This window comes from Pezoporus wallicus, unplaced genomic scaffold (assembly GCF_028554395.1).
Source record: "Pezoporus wallicus isolate ANWC-B61680 ecotype Strahan unplaced genomic scaffold, APGP_CSIRO_Pwel_v1 contig_11264, whole genome shotgun sequence".
Classification (NCBI taxonomy): domain Eukaryota; kingdom Metazoa; phylum Chordata; class Aves; order Psittaciformes; family Psittacidae; genus Pezoporus; species Pezoporus wallicus.
The window spans coordinates 3,419-18,937 of record NW_026640069.1 but is presented as its reverse complement, the minus strand read 5'-3'; the positions used below and the strand labels follow the sequence as shown (position 1 = coordinate 18,937).

At 44.4% G+C, this 15,519-nt stretch overlaps 1 protein-coding gene across 1 annotated transcript; it reads left to right on the top strand.

Annotated features, from left to right (window-relative positions):
- Positions 1–100: 100 nt before the first annotated feature.
- LOC130603465 (streptococcal hemagglutinin-like) lies at positions 101–15,135 on the top strand (the record flags this gene model as incomplete). The annotated part of the gene is made up of 8 exons (XM_057417237.1): positions 101–674; positions 1,503–2,078; positions 3,591–4,040; positions 9,322–9,609; positions 10,276–10,851; positions 11,806–12,453; positions 12,580–13,407; positions 14,146–15,135. Coding segments are annotated over exons 1-8 (4,930 nt in total), but the record flags the coding sequence as incomplete, so codon positions are not given.
- Positions 15,136–15,519: the final 384 nt, after the last annotated feature.

Here is a 15,519-nt window from a genome sequence, read left to right as displayed (position 1 = left end):
GCCCATAGGGAAGGGCAGAGGGAAGGAGGAGGCCTCACCTGTATTTGTGCTGCTGGGAGGGGTTGTATGGAGGGTGGACCTGGGAGTGCTGGGAATGGGAATGGTGGAGCTGGATGGAGCAGTGGAAGAGACACCAGAAGCCGGGGTGGTGGTGGAGATGGAGGTGGAGAGTGTAGAAGGGGTGGAGGTTGGATACCCTGATCCAGTTTCCAAACTTGTTCCAGCTTCCAAAGTGGTAGAGGGTTCCAAAGTGGTTCCAGTCTGCAAAGCTGTTGCAGGTTCCAAAGTTGTTCCAGGTTGCAAAGCTGTTCCAGTCTCCCAAGCGGTTCCAGGTTCCAAAGTGGATGCAGGTTCAAAAGTTGTTCCAGTCTCCAAAGTGGTTGCAGATTCCAGAGTTGTTGAAGGCTCCAAAGCAGTTGCAGATTCCAAAGTAGTTCTAGTATGCAAAGTCGTTCCAGTCTCCAAAGTGGTACCAGGTTTCAAACTGGTTCCAGGTTCCAAACTGGTTGCAGATCCCAAAGGGGTTTCAGCTTCCAAAGTCATTCCAGTTCCCAAAGTGCTTCCAGATTCCAAAGTGGTTCCAGTTTCCAAAGTTGTTCCAGTCTCCAAAGAGGTTCCAGGTTCCAAAGCGGTTCCAGTATCCAAAGTAGTTTCAGTATCCAAAGTGGTTCCAGGTTCGAAAGTAGTTCCAGGTTCCAAACTGGTTGCAGATTGCAAAGCAGTTCCAGTTTCCAAAGGCATGCCAGTCTCCAAAGTGGTTCCAGTTTCCAAAGTGGTTATAGATTCCAAGGTTGCTCCAGTCTCCAAAGTGGTTCCAGTCTCCAAAGTTGTTGCAGGTTCCAAAGGGTTTCCTGGTTCAAAGGTGGTTAAAGTTTCCAAAGAGGTTCCAGATTGCAAAGTGATTGCAGTTTCCAAAGTGGTTGCAGGTTCAAGCACAGTTGTAGTTTCCAAAGAGGTTCCAGTTGCCAAAGTGCCTCCAGCTTCCACAGTGGTAAAAGATTCCAAGGTTATTCGAGTCTCCAAAGTGGTTCCAATTTCCAAAGTGGTTGCAGATCTCAAAGTGGCTCCATCTTCAAAAGTGCTTACAGTTTCCAAAGTGGTTACAGGTTCCAAGGCGGTTGCAGACTCCAAATTGGTTCCAGTTTCCCAAGTGGTTGCAGACTCCAAAGTTGCTGAAGTTTCCAAAGTGGTTCCAGTTTCCAAAGTGGTTCCAGTTTCCAAAGTGGTTCCAGGCTCCAAAGTGGTTGTAGATTCCAAAGTGGTTCCAGTTTCCAAAGTGGTTGCAGGTTCAAAGGTGCTTCCAGTCTCAAAAGAGGTTGCAGTCTCCAAAGTGGTTCCAGCTTCCAAAGTGGTTCCAGTTTCCAAAGTGGTTCCAGGTTCAAAAGTGCTTCCAGTCTCAAAAGAGGTTGCAGTCTCCAAAGTGGTTCCAGCTTCCAAAGTGGTTCCAGTTTCCAAAGTGGTTCCAGGTTCAAAAGAAGTTCCAGTTTCCAAAATGGTTGCAGATTCCAAAGCCGTTGAAGTATCCAAAGTGGTTCCGGTCTCCAAAGTGGTTCCGATTTCTAAAGTGGTTGCAGGTTCAAAAGTAGTTCCAGTTTCCATAGTGGTAACAGATTCCAAAGTGGTTCCAGTCTCCAAAGTGGTTCCAGCTTCCAAGGGGATTGCAGACTCCAAAGTAGTTGAAGTTTCCAAAGTCATTCCAGTCTCCCAGGTGGTTCCAGTCTCCCAAGTGGTTGTAGATTTCAATGTTGTTCCAGTCTCCAAAGCTGCTCCAGTCTCCACAGTGGTTGCAGGTTCAGAAGTGGTTCCAGACTCGAAAGAGGCTGCAGTCTCTAAAGTGGCTCCAGTTTCCAAAGTGGTTGCAGATTCCAAAGTTGTTGAAGTTTCCGAAGTGGTTCCAGTCTCCAAATTGGTTCCAGTTTCTAAAGTGGTTGCAGCTTCAAAAGTACTTCCAGTTTCCACAGTGGTCACAGATTCCAAAGTGGTTCCAGGCTCCAAAGTGGTTGTAGACTTCAAAGTTGTTCCAGTTTCCAAAGCTGTTTCAGGTTCCAGTGTGGTTCCAGTTTCCAAAGTGGTTGCAGGTTCAATAGTGATTCCAGTCTCAAAAGGGGTTGTAGATTCCAAAGTTGTTGAAATTTCCAAAGTGGTTCCAGTCTCCAAAGTGGTTCCAATTTCTAAAGTGGTTGCAGGTCCAAAATTTGTTGAAGTTTCCAAAGTGGTTCCACTCTCAAAAGAGGCTGCAGTCTCCAAAGTGGTTCCAGTCTGCAACGTGGTTCCAGTTTCCAAAGTGATTGCAGACTCCAAAGTTGTTGAAGTTTCCAATCTTGTTCCAGTCTCCAAAGTTGTTCCAATTTCTAAAGTGGTTGCAGGTTCAAAAGTAGTTTCAGTTTCATATGTGGTCACAGATTCCAAACTGGTTGTAGATTCCAAAGTTCTTCCAGTCTCAAAAGTGGTTCCAGTCTCAAAAGTGGTTCCAGGTTCAAAACTGGTTGCAGTTTCCAAAGTGGCACCAGTTTCCAGTGTGGTTCCAAATTCCAAAGTTGTTCCAGTTTCCAAATTGGTTCCAGTTTTCAAAGTAGTTCCAGTTTCCAATGTGGATGCAGGTTCAAAAGAAGTTCCAGTTTCCAAAGTGGTTGCAGATTCCAAAGTTGCTGAAGTTTCCAAAGTGGTTCCAATTTCTAAAGTGGTTGCAGCTTCAAAATTACTTCCAGTTTCCACAGTGGTCACAGATTCCAAAGTGGTTCCAGGCTCCAAAGTGGTTGTAGACTTCAAAGTTGTTCCAGTTTCCAAAGCTGTTCCAGTTTCCAGTGTGGTTCCAGTTTCCAAAGTGGTTGCAGGTTCAATAGTGATTCCAGTCTCAAAAGGGGTTGTAGATTCCAAAGTTGTTGAAATTTCCAAAGTGGTTCCAGTCTCCAAAGTGGTTCCAATTTCTAAAGTGGTTGCAGGTCCAAAATCTGTAGAAGTTTCCAAAGTGGTTCCACTCTCAAAAGAGGCTGCAGTCTCCAAAGTGGTTCCAGTCTGCAACGTGGTTCCAGTTTCCAAAGTGATTGCAGACTCCAAAGTTGTTGAAGTTTCCAATCTTGTTCCAGTCTCCAAAGTTGTTCCAATTTCTAAAGTGGTTGCAGGTTCAAAAGTAGTTTCAGTTTCATATGTGGTCACAGATTCCAAACTGGTTGTAGATTCCAAAGTTCTTCCAGTCTCAAAAGTAGTTCCAGGTTCAAAACTGGTTGCAGTTTCCAAAGTGGCACCAGTTTCCAGTGTGGTTCCAGTTTCCAAAGTGTTTCCAGTCTCCAACGTGGTTCCAGGTTCAAAAGCGGTTCCAGTTTCCAAAGTGGATCCAGTTTCCAAAGTGGTTGCAGGTTCAAAAGTGGTGTCACTCTCAAAAGAGGCTGCAGTCTCCAAAGTGCCTCCAGTCTCCAAAGCGGTTCCAGTTTCCAAAGTGGTTCCAGTCTCCAAAGTGGTTGTAGATTTCAAAGCTGTTCCAGTTTCCAGTGTGGTTCCAGTTTCCAAAGTGGTTGCAGGTTCAAAAGTGCTTCTAGTCTCAAAAGTGGTTGCAGTCTCCAAAGTGGTTCCAGTTTCCAAAGTGGTTCCAGTTTCCAAAGTGGATCCAGGTTCAAAAGAAGTTCCAGTTTCCAAAGTGGTTGCAGATTCCAAAGCCATTGACGTATCCAAAGTGGTTCCGGTCTCCAAAGCGGTTCCTATTTCTAAAGTGGTTGCAGGTTCAAAAGTGGTGATAGTTTCCATCGTGGTCACAGATTCAAAAGTGGTTCCAGTCTCCCAAGTGGTTGTAGATTTCAAAGTTGTTCCAGTCTCCAAAGCTGTTCCAGTCTCCACAGTGGTTGCAGGTTCAGAAGTGGTTCCAGACTCGAAAGAGGCTGCAGTCTCTAAAGTGGCTCCAGTTTCCAAAGTGGTTGCAGATTCCAAGGTTGTTGAAGTTTCCGAAGTGGTTCCAGTCTCCAAATTGGTTCCAGTTTCTAAAGTGGTTGCAGGTTCAAAAGTAGTTCCAGTTTCCACAGTGGTCACAGATTCCAAAGTGGTTCCAGGTTCAAAAGTGGTTGTAGACTTCAAAGTTGTTCCAGTTTCCAAAGCTGTTTCAGTTTCCAGTGTGATTCCAGTTTCCAAAGTGGTTGCAGGTTCAAAAGTGCTTCCAGTCTCAAAAGTGGTTGCACTAACCAAAGTAGCTCCAGTTTCCAGTGTGGTTCCAGGTTCAAAAGAAGTTCCAGTCTCAAAAGTGGTTGCAGATTCCAAAGCCGTTGAAGTATCCAAAGTGGTTCCGGTCTTCAAAGTTGTTCCAATTTCTAAAGTGGTTGCAGGTTCAAAAGTAGTTTCAGTTTCATATGTGGTCACAGTTTCCAAACTGGTTGTAGATTCCAAAGTTCTTCCAGTCTCAAAAGTGGTTCCAGTCTCAAAAGTGGTTCCAGGTTCAAAACTGGTTGCAGTTTCCAAAGTGGCACCAGTTTCCAGTGTGGTTCCAGTTTCCAAAGTGTTTCCAGTCTCCAACGTGGTTCCAGGTTCAAAAGCGGTTCCAGTTTCCAAAGTTGATCCAGTTTCCAAAGTGGCTCCAGTTTCCAAAGTGGTTGCAGGTTCAAAAGTGGTGTCACTCTCAAAAGAGGCTGCAGTCTCCAAAGTGCCTCCAGTCTCCAAAGCGGTTCCAGTTTCCAAAGTGGTTCCAGTCTCCAAAGTGGTTGTAGATTTCAAAGCTGTTCCAGTTTCCAGTGTGGTTCCAGTTTCCAAAGTGGTTGCAGGTTCAAAAGTGCTTCCAGTCTCAAAAGTGGTTGCACTAACCAAAGTAGCTCCAGTTTCCAAAGTGGTTCCAAATTCCAAAGTTGTTCCGGTTTCCAAATTGGTTCCGGTTTCCAAATTGGTTCCGGTTTCCAAATTGGTTCCAGTTTCCAAAGTAGTTCCAGTTTCCAATGTGGTTGCAGGTTCAAAAGAAGTTCCAGTTTCCAAAGTGGTTGCAGATTCCAAAGCTGTTGAAGTTTCCAAAGTGGTTCCAATTTCTAAAGTGGTTGCAGGTTCAAAAGTACTTCCAGTTTCCACAGTGGTCACAGATTCCAAAGTGGTTCCAGGCTCCAAAGTGGTTGTAGACTTCAAAGTTGTTCCAGTTTCCAAAGCTGTTCCAGTTTCCAGTGTGGTTCCAGTTTCCAAAGTGGTTGCAGGTTCAACAGTGATTCCAGTCTCAAAAGGGGTTGTAGATTCCAAAGTTGTTGAAATTTCCAAAGTGGTTCCAGTCTCCAAAGAGGTTCCAATTTCTAAAGTGGTTGCAGGTTCAAAATTTGTTGAAGTTTCCAAAGTGGTTCCACTCTCAAAGAGGTTGCAGTCTCCAAAGTGGTGCCAGTCTCCAAAGTGGTGCCAGTCTCCAAAGTGGTTCCAGTTTCCAAAGTGATTGCAGATTCCAAAGTTGTTGAAGTTTCCAAAGTTGTTCCAGTCTCCAAAGTTGTTCCGATTTCTAAAGTGGTTGCAGGTTCAAAAGTAGTTCCAGTTTCGATAGGGGTCACAGATTCAAAAGTAGATCCGGTCTCGAAAGAGACTGCAGTCTCCAAAGTGGTTCCAGTTTCCAAAGTGATTGCAGACTCCAAAGTTGTTGAAGTTTCCAAAGTGGTTCCAGTTTCCAGTGTGGTTCCAGTTTCCAAAGTGGTTGCAGGTTCAAAAGTGCTTCCAGTCTCAAAAGTGGTTGCACTAACCAAAGTAGCTCCAGTTTCCAAAGTGGTTCCAAATTCCAAAGTTGTTCCGGTTTCCAAATTGGTTCCGGTTTCCAAAGTAGTTCCAGTTTCCAATGTGGTTGCAGGCTCGAAAGAAGTTCCAGTTTCCAAAGTGGTTGCAGATTCCAAAGCTGTTGAAGTTTCCAAAGTGGTTCCAATTTCTAAAGTGGTTGCAGGTTCAAAAGTACTTCCAGTTTCCACAGTGGTCACAGATTCCAAAGTGGTTCCAGGCTCCAAAGTGGTTGTAGACTTCAAAGTTGCTCCAGTTTCCAAAGCTGTTCCAGTTTCCAGTGTGGTTCCAGTTTCCAAAGTGGTTGCAGGTTCAATAGTGATTCCAGTCTCAAAAGGGGTTGTAGATTCCAAAGATGTTGAAATTTCCAAAGTGGTTCCAGTCTCCAAAGAGGTTCCAATTTCAAAAGTGGTTGCAGGTCGAAAATTTGTTGAAGTTTCTAAAGTGGTTCCAGTTTCCAAAGTGGTTCCAGGTTCAGAAGTGGTTCCAGTATTGAAAGAGGCTGCAGTCTCCAAAGTGGTTCCAGTTTCCAAAGTGGATCCAGTCTCCAAAGTGGTTCCAGATTCTAAAGTGACTCCAATTTCCACAGTGGTCGCAGGTTCAGAAGTGGTTCCAGACTCGAAAGAGACTGCAGTCTCTAAAGTGGCTCCAGTTTCCAAAGTGGTTGCAGATTCCAAAGTTGTTGAAGTTTCCGAAGTGGTTCCAGTCTCCAAAGTGGTTCCAGTTTCTAAAGTGGTTGCAGGTTCAAAAGCTGTTGAAGTTTCCAAAGGTTCCAGATTTCAAAGTGGTTCCAGGTTCAAAAGTCCAGTTTCCAAAGTGGTTGTAGATTCCAAAGTGGTTCCAGTTTCAAAGTGGTTGTAGACTTCAAAGTTGTTCCAGTTTCCAAAGTTTCCAGTGTGGTTCCAGTTTCCAAAGTGGTTCCAGGTTCAAAAGTGCTTCCAGTCTCAAAAGTGGTTGCAGTCTCCAAAATAGTTCCAGTTTCCAAAGTGGTTCCAGTTTCCAAAGTGGTTCCAGTTTCCAAAAGTGGTTGCAGTCTCCAAAATAGTTCCAAAAGTGGTTCCAGTTTCCAAAGTGGTTCCAGGTTCCAGTTCCAGTCTCAAAAGCGGTTGCAGATTCCAAAGTTGTTGTAGTATCCAAAGTGGTTCCAGTCTCCAAAGCGGTTCCGATTTCTAAAGTGGTTGCAGGTTCAAAAGTAGTGATAGTTTCCAAAGTGGTCACAGATTCCAAAGTGGTTCCAGTCTCAAAAGTGGTTGCAGGTTCCAAAGTTGTTGAAATTTCCAAAGTGGTTCCAGTCTCGAAAGATGTTCCAATTTCTAAAGTGGTTGCAGGTTCAAAAGTAGTGATAGTTTCCAAAGTGGTCACAGATTCCAAAGTGGTTCCAGTCTCAAAAGTGGTTGCAGGTTCCAAAGTTGTTGAAATTTCCAAAGTGGTTCCAGTCTCGAAAGATGTTCCAATTTCTAAAGTGGTTGCAGGTTCAAAATTTGTTGAAGTTTCCAAAGTGGTTCCACCTCTCAAAAGAGAGGCCAAAGTGGTGCCAGTCTCCAAAGTGGTTCTCAAAGTTCCAGTTTCCAAAGTGATTGCAGATTCCAAAGTTGTTGAAGTTTCCAAAGTTGTTCCAGTCTCCAAAGTGGTTCCAGTTTCTAAAGTGGTTGTAGGTTCAAAAGTAGTTCCAGTTTCATAGTGGTCACAGATTCCAAAGATCCGGTGGTTCTCCAAAGTGGTTCCAGTTTCCAAAGTGATTGCAGACTCCATTGTTGAAGTTTCCAAAGTGGTTCCAGTTTCCAAAGTGGTTCCAGTTTCAAAAGTGGTTTCAGGTTCAAAAGTGGTTCCAGTCTCAAAAGTGGTTGCACTAACCAAAGTAGCTCCAGTTTCCAAAGTGGTTCCAAATTCCAAAGTTGTTCCGGTTTCCAAATTGGTTCCAGTTTCCAAAGTAGTTCCAGTTTCCAATGTGGTTGCAGGTTCAAAAGAAGTTCCAGTTTCCAAAGTGGTTGCAGATTCCAAAGCTGTTGAAGTTTCCAAAGTGGTTCCAATTTCTAAAGTGGTTGCAGGTTCAAAAGTAGTTCCAGTTTCCACAGTGGCCACAGATTCCAAAGTGGTTCCAGGTTCAAAAGTGGTTGTAGACTTCAAAGTTCTTCCAGTTTCCAAAGCTGTTCCAGTTTCCAGTGTGGTTCCAGTTTCCAAAGTGGTTGCAGGTTCAATTTCCAGTCTCCAAAGTGGTTGCAGGTCCAAAATTTGTTGAAGTTTCTAAGTTTCTAAAGTGGTTCCCAAAATTTGTTGAAGTTTCTCCAAAGTGGTTCCAGGTTCAGAAGTGGTTCCAGTATCGAAAGAGGCTGCAGTCTCCAAAGTGGTTCCAGTTTCCAAAGTGGATCCAGTCTCCAAAGTGGTTCCAGATTCTAAAGTGACTCCAATTTCCAAAGTGGTTCCAGGTTCAAAAGTGGTTCCAGTCTCGAAAGAGGCTGCAGTCTCCAAAGTGGTTCCAGTTTCCAAAGTGGTTCCAGCTTCCAAGGTGATTGCAGACACCAAACTAGTTGAAGTTTGCAAAGTCATTCCAGTCTCCCAGGTGGTTCCAGTCTCCCAAGTGGTTGTAGATTTCAAAGTTGTTCCAGTCTCCAAAGCTGTTCCAGTCTCCACAGTGGTTGCAGGTTCAGAAGTGGTTCCAGACTGGAAAGAGGCTGCAGTCTCTAAAGTGGCTCCAGTTTCCAAAGTGGTTGCAGATTCCAAAGTTGTTGAAGTTTCCGAAGTGGTTCCAGTCTCCAAAGTGGTTCCAGTTTCTAAAGTGGTTGCAGGTTCAAAAGTAGTTCCAGTTTCCACAGTGGCCACAGATTCCAAAGTGGTTCCAGGTTCAAAAGTGGTTGTAGACTTCAAAGTTGTTCCAGTTTCCAAAGCTGTTTCAGTTTCCAGTGTGGTTCCAGTTTCCAAAGTGGTTGCAGGTTCAAAAGGGCTTCCAGTCTCAAAAGTGGTTGCAGTCTCCAAAATAGTTCCAGTTTCCAAAGCGGTTCCAGTTTCCAAAGAGGTTCCAGGTTCAAAAGAAGTTCCAGTCTCAAAAGTGGTTGCAGTCTCCAAAATAGTTCCAGTTTCCAAAGTGGTTCCAGTTTCCAAAGTGGTTCCAGGTTCAAAAGAAGTTCCAGTCTCAAAAGCGGTTGCAGATTCCAAAGCCGTTGTAGTATCCAAAGTGGTTCCGGTCTCCAAAGCGGTTCCGATTTCTAAAGTGGTTGCAGGTTCAAAAGTAGTTCCAGTTTCCATAGTGGTCACAGATTCCAAAGTGGTTCCAGTCTCCAAAGTGGTTGTAGATTTCAAAGTGGTACCGATTTCTAAAGCGGTTGCAGGTTCAATAGCAGTTCCAGTTTCGATAGGGGTCACAGATTCAAAAGTAGATCCGGTCTCAAAAGAGACTGCAGTCTCCAAAGTGGTTCCAGTTTCCAAAGTGATTGCAGACTCTAAAGTTGTTGAAGTTTCCAAAGTGGTTCCAGTTTCCAGTGTGGTTCCCGTTTCCAAAGTGGTTGCAGGTTCAAAAGTGCTTCCAGTCTCAAAAGTGGTTGCACTCCAAAGTAGCTCCAGTTTCCAAAGTGGTTCCAAATTCCAAAGTTGTTCCGGTTTCCAAATTGGTTCCAGTTTCCAAAGTAGTTCCAGTTTCCAATGTGGTTGCAGGTTCAAAAGAAGTTCCAGTTTCCAAAGTGGTTGCAGATTCCAAAGCCGTTGAAGTTTCCAAAGTGGTATCAATTTCTAAAGTGGTTGCAGGTTCAAAAGTACTTCCAGTTTCCACAGTGGTCACAGATTCCAAAGTGGTTCCAGGCTCCAAAGTGGTTCCAGGTTCAAAAGTGGTTGTAGACTTCAAAGTTGCCCCAGTTTCCAAAGCTGTTGAAGTTTCCAGTGTGGTTCCAGTTTCCAAAGTGGTTGCAGGTTCAATAGTGATTCCAGTCTCAAAAGTGGTTGTAGATTCCATAGTTGTTGAAATTTCCAAAGTGGTTCCAGTCTCCAAAGTGGTTCCAATTTCTAAAGTGGTTGCAGGTCCAAAATTAGTTTCAAGTTCATATGTGGTCACAGATTCCAAACTGGTTGTAGATTCCAAAGTTCTTCCAGTCTCAAAAGTGGTTCCAGTCTCAAAAGTGGTTCCAGGTTCAAAACTGGTTGCAGTTTCCAAAGTGGCACCAGTTTCCAGTGTGGTTCCAGTTTCCAAAGTGTTTCCAGTCTCCAACGTGGTTCCAGTTTCAAAAGTGGTTCCAGTTTCCAAAGTGGATCCAGGTTCAAAAGAAGTTCCAGTTTCCAAAGTGGTTGCAGGTTCAAAAGTGGTGTCACTCTCAAAAGAGGCTGCAGTCTCCAAAGTGCCTCCAGTCTCCAAAGCGGTTCCAGTTTCCAAAGTGGTTCCAGCCTCCAAAGTGCTTGTAGATTTCAAAGCTGTTCCAGTTTCCAGTGTGGTTCCACTTTCCAAAGCCGTTGCAGGTTCAAAAGTGCTTCCAGTCTCAAAAGTGGTTGCAGTCTCCAAAGTGGTTCCAGTTTCCAAAGTGGTTCCAGTTTCCAAAGTGGATCCAGGTTCAAAAGAAGTTCCACTTTCCAATGTGGTTGCAGGTTCAAAAGCCGTTGAAATATCCAAAGTGGTTCTGGTCTCCAAAGCGGTTCCGATTTCTAAAGTGGTTGCAGGTTCAAAAGTAGTGATAGTTTCCATAGTGGTCACAGATTCCAAAGTGGTTCCAGTCTCCAAAGTGGTTGTAAATTCCAGAGTTGTTGAAATTTCCAAAGTGGTTCCAGTCTCCAAAGAGGTTCCAATTTCAAAAGTGGTTGCAGGTCCAAAATTTGTTGAAGTTTCCAAAGTGGATCCAGTTTCCAAAGTGACTCCAGTCTCCAAAGCGGTTCCAGTTTCCAAAGTGGTTCCAGTCTTCAAAGTGGTTGTAGATTTCAAAGCTGTTCCAGTTTCCAGTGTGGTTCCAGTTTCCAAAGTGGTTGCAGGTTCAAAAGTGCTTCCAGTCTCAAAAGTGGTTGCAGTCTCCAAAGTAGTTCCAGTTTCCAAAGTGGTTCCAGTTTCCAAAGAGGTTCCAGGTTCAAAAGAAGTTCCAGTTTCCAAAGTGGTTGCAGATTCCAAAGCCGTTGAAGTATCCAAAGTGGTTCCGGTCTCCAAAGTGGTTCCGATTTCTAAAGTGGTTGCAGGTTCAAAAGTAGTGATAGTTTCCATAGTGGTCACAGATTCCAAATTGGTTCCAGGCTCCAAAGTGGTTGTAGACTTCAAAGTTGTTCCAGTTTCCAAAGCTGTTTCAGTTTCCAGTGCGGTTCCAGTTTCCAAAGTGGTTCCAGGTTCAAAAGTGCTTCCAGTCTCAAAAGTGGTTGCAGTCTCCAAAATAGTTCCAGTTTCCAAAGCGGTTCCAGTTTCCAAAGTGGTTCCAGGTTCAAAAGAAGTTCCAGTCTCAAAAGTGGTTGCAGATTCCAAAGCCGTTGTAGTATCCAAAGTGGTTCCGGTCTCCAAAGCGGTTCCGATTTCTAAAGTGGTTGCAGGTTCAAAAGTAGTGATAGTTTCCATAGTGGTCACAGATTCCAAAGTGGTTCCAGTCTCAAAAGTGGTTGCAGGTTCCAAAGTTGTTGAAATTTCCAAAGTGGTTCCAGTCTCCAAAGAGGTTCCAATTTCTAAAGTGGTTGCAGGTTCAAAATTTGTTGAAGTTTCCAAAGTGGTTCCACTCTCAAAAGAGGCTGCAGTCTCCAAAGTGGTGCCAGTCTCCAAAGTGGTTCCAGTTTCCAAAGTGATTGCAGATTCCAAAGTTGTTGAAGTTTCCAAAGTTGTTCCAGTCCCCAAAGTGGTTCCGATTTCTAAAGTGGTTGCAGGTTCAAAAGTAGTTCCAGTTTCGATAGGGGTCACAGATTCAAAAGTAGATCCGGTCTCGAAAGAGACAGCAGTCTCCAAAGTGGTTCCAGTTTCCAAAGTGATTGCAGATTCCAAAGTTGTTGAAGTTTCCAAAGTGGTTCCAGTTTCCAGTGTGGTTCCCGTTTCCAAAGTGGTTGCAGGTTCAAAAGTAGTTTCAGTTTTCATAGTCGTCACAGATTCCAAAGTGGTTTCATTCTCCATAGTAGTTGCCTGTTTAAAAGTCGTTCCAGTCTCCAAATTGCTTCCAGTTTCTGAAGTGGCTGCAATTTCCAAAGTGGTTGCAGGTTCAAAAGTGGTTCCAGTCTCGAAAGAGGCTCCAGTCTCCAAGGTAGCTCCAGGTTCCAAAGTGGTTCCACTTTCCAAAGTGGTTGTAGATTCCAAAGTGGTTCCGGTTTCCAAATTGGTCGCAGGTTCAAAAGTGGTTGCAGTCTCCCGAGTGGATCCAATCTCCAAAGTGGATCCATTTTCCAAAGTGGTTGCAGATTCCAAAGCTGTTGAAGTTTCCAAAGTGGTTCTAGTCTCCAAAGTGGTTCCAATTTCTAAAGTGGTTGCAGTTTCAAAAGTACTTCCAGTTTCCACTGTGGTCACAGATTCCAAAGTGGTTCCGGGTTCAAAAGTGGTTCCAGTCTCGAAAGAGGCTGCAGTCTCCAAGGTGGCTCCAGGTTCCAAAGGGGTTGCAGATTCCAAAGTTGTTGAAGTTTCCAAAGTGGTTCCGATCTCCAAAGTGTTTCCAATCTCTAAAGTGGTTGCAGGTTCAAAAGTAGTTCTGGTTTCCATAGTCGTCACAGATTCCAAAGTGGTTCCAGGCTCCAAAGTGGTTCCAGGTTCAAAAGTGGCTCCAGTCTCAAAAGTGGTTCCAGTTTCCAAAGTGTTTCCAGTTTCCAAAGTCGTTGCAGGTTCAGAAGTGGTTCCAGTCTCGAAAGTGGCTGCAGTTTCCAAAGTGGTTGCATTCTCCAAAGTAGTTGCAGTTTCCAAAGTGGTTCCAGTTTCCAAAGTGGTTCCAGTTTCCAAAGTGGTTCTAGGTTCAAAAGAAGTTCCAGTTTCTGAAGGGTTTGCAGATTCCAAAGCCGTTGAAATATCAAAAGTGATTCCGGTCTCCAAAGTGGTTCCAACTTCCAAGGTGATTGCAGACTCCAAAGTTGTAGAAGTTTCCAAAGTCATTCCTGTCTCCAAAGTGGTTCCAGTCTCCCAAGTGGTTGTAGATTTCAATGTTGTTCCAGTCTCCAAAGCTGTTCCAGTCTCCACAGTGGATGCAGGTTCAGAAGTGGTTCCAGTCTCGAAGGAGGCTGCAGTCTCTAAAGTGGCTCCAGTTTCCAAAGTGGTTGCAGATTCCAAAGTTGTTGAAGTTTCCAAAGTGGTTCCAGTCTCCAAATTGGTTCCAGTTTCTAAAGTGGTTGTAGGTTCAAAATTAGTTCTAGTTTCCACAGAGGTCACAGGTTCCAAAGTAGTTCCAGGCTCCAAAATGGTTGTAGATTCCAAAGTTCTTCTAGTCTCCAAAGCTGTTCCAGTTTCCAGTGTGGTTCCAGTTTCCAAAGTGGTTGCAGTTTCAAAAGTGCTTCCAGTCTCAAAAGTGGTTGCAGTCTCCAAAGTAGTTCCAGTTTCCAAAGTGGTTCCAGTTTCCAAAGTGGATGTAGATTCCAAAGTTCTTCCAGTCCCCAAAGTGGCTCCAGGTTTAAAAGTGGTTCCAGTCTCCAAAGTGGCTCCAGTCTCCCAAGTGGTTGCAGGTTCAGAAGTGGTTCCAGTATCCAAAGTGGCTCCAGTCTCTATTGTGGTTCCAGGTTCAAAAGTGGTTGTAGATACCAAAGTGGCTCTGGTCTCCAAAGCGGTTCCAATTTCTAATGTGGTTGCAGGTTCAAAAGTAGTTCCAGTTTCCTTTCTCGTCACAGATTCCAAAGTGGTTTCATTCTCTATAATAGTTGCCTGTTTAAAAGTCGTTCCAGTCTCCAAAGTGGTTCCAGTTTCCAGTGTGCTTCTAGTTTCCAAAGCGGTTGCAGGTTCAAAAGTGGTTCCAGTCTCGAAAGAGGCTGCAGTCTCCAAAGTGGCTCCAGTTTCCCAAGTGGTTCCACTTTCCAAAGTGGTTGTAGATTCCAAAGTGTTTCCAGTTTCCAAAGTGGTTCCAGGTTCAGAAGTGGTTCCAGTCTCCAAAGTGGTTGCAGTCTCCAAAGTGGATCCAGTTTCCAAAGTGGTTACAGATTCCAAAGTTGTTGAAGTTTCCATAGTGGTTCTAGTCTCCAAAGTGGTTCCAATTTCTAAAGTGGTTGCAGGTTCAAAAATACTTCCAGTTTCCATAGTGGTCACAGATTCCAAAGTGGTTCCAGGTTCTAAAGGCGTTCCAGTCTCAAAAGAGGCTGCAGTCTCCAAAGTGGTTGCAGTCTCCAAGGTGGCTCCAGGTTCCAAAGTGGTTGCAGATTCCAAAGTTGTTGAAGCTTCCAAAGTGGTTCCAGTCTCCAAATTGGTTCCAGTTTCTAAAGTGGTTCCAGGTTCAAAAGTACTTCCAGTTTCCTTAGTGGTTACAGATTCCAAATTGGTTCCAGTTTCCAAAGTGGTTGCAGTTTCAAAAGTGGTTCCAGTCTCCAAATTGGTTCCAGTTTCTAAAGTGATTGCAGGTTCAAAAGTAGTTCTAGTTTCCATAGTGGTCACAGATTCCAAAGTGGTTCCAGTTTCCAAAGTGGTTGGAGATTCCAATGTTCTTCCAGTCTCCAAAGTGGCTCCAGGTTCAAAAGTGGTTCCAGTCTCCAAAGTGGCTCCAGTCCCCAAAGTGGCTCCAGTTTCCAAAGTGGTTCCAGTTTCTAAAGTGGTTCCATGTTCAAAAGTGGTTCCAGTCTCCAAAGTGGTTGCAGTCTCTAAAGTGGCTCCAGTTTCCGAAGTGGTTGTAGACTCCAAAGTTGTTGAAGTTTCCAAAGTGGCTCCAGTCTCTATTGTGGTTCCATGTTCAAAAGTGGTTGTAGATTTCGAAGTGGTTCCAGTCTCGAAAGAGGCTGCAGTCTCAAAAGTGGGTCCAGATTCCAAAGTGGTTCCAGTTTCCAAAGTAGTTCCAGGTTCAAAAGTGGTTCCAGTCTCGAAAGAGGCTGCAGTCTCAAAAGTGGGTCCAGATTCCAAAGTGGTTGCAGGTTCAAAAGTAGTTCCAGGCTCAAAAGTGGTTCCAGTCTCGAAAGAGGCTGCAGTCTCAAAAGTGTGTTCAGTCTCCAAAGTGGTTCCACTTTCCGAAGTGGTTGTAGGTTCCAAAGTGGTTCCAGTTTCCAAAGTGGTTGTAGGTTCCAAAGTTCTTCCAGTCTGCAAAGTGGTTGCAGTCTCCAAAGTGGCTCCAGTTTCCAAAGTGATTGCAGACTCCAAAGTTGTTGAAGTTTCCAAAGTGGTTTCAGGCACCAAAGCGGTTCCAGTTTCCATCGCGGTCACAGATTCCAAAGTGGTTCCAGGTTCAAAAGTGGTTCCAGCCTCGAAAGAGGCTGCAGTCTGCAAAGTGGCTCCAGTCTCCAAATTTGTTCCAGTTTCTAAAGTGGTTGCAGCTTCAAAAGTAGTTCCAGTTTCCATAGTGGTCACAGATTCCAAAGTTCTTCCAGTTTCCAATGTGGTTCCAGGTTCAAAAGTGGTTCCAGTCTCCAAAGTGGCTCCAGTTTCCAAAGTGGTTCCAGTTTCCAAAGTGGTTCCAGTTTCCAAGCTGGCTCCAGTTTCCCAGGTGGTTGCAGGTTCAAAAGTGGTTCCAGTCTCGAAAGAGGCTGCAGTCTTCAAAGTGGGTCCAGTCTCCAAAGTGGTTCCAGTTTCCAAAGTGGTTGTAGGTTCCAAAGTGGTTCCAGTCTCCAAAGTGGTTCCAGTCTCCAACGTGGTTCCAGCTTCCCAACTGGTTGCAGACTCCAAAGTTCTTGAAGTTTCCAAAGTTGTTCCAGTCCCCAAAGTGGCTAAAGTCTCCAGAGTTGTTGTAGATTTCAAAGTTGTTCCAGTTTCCAAAGTAGTTCCAGTGTCCA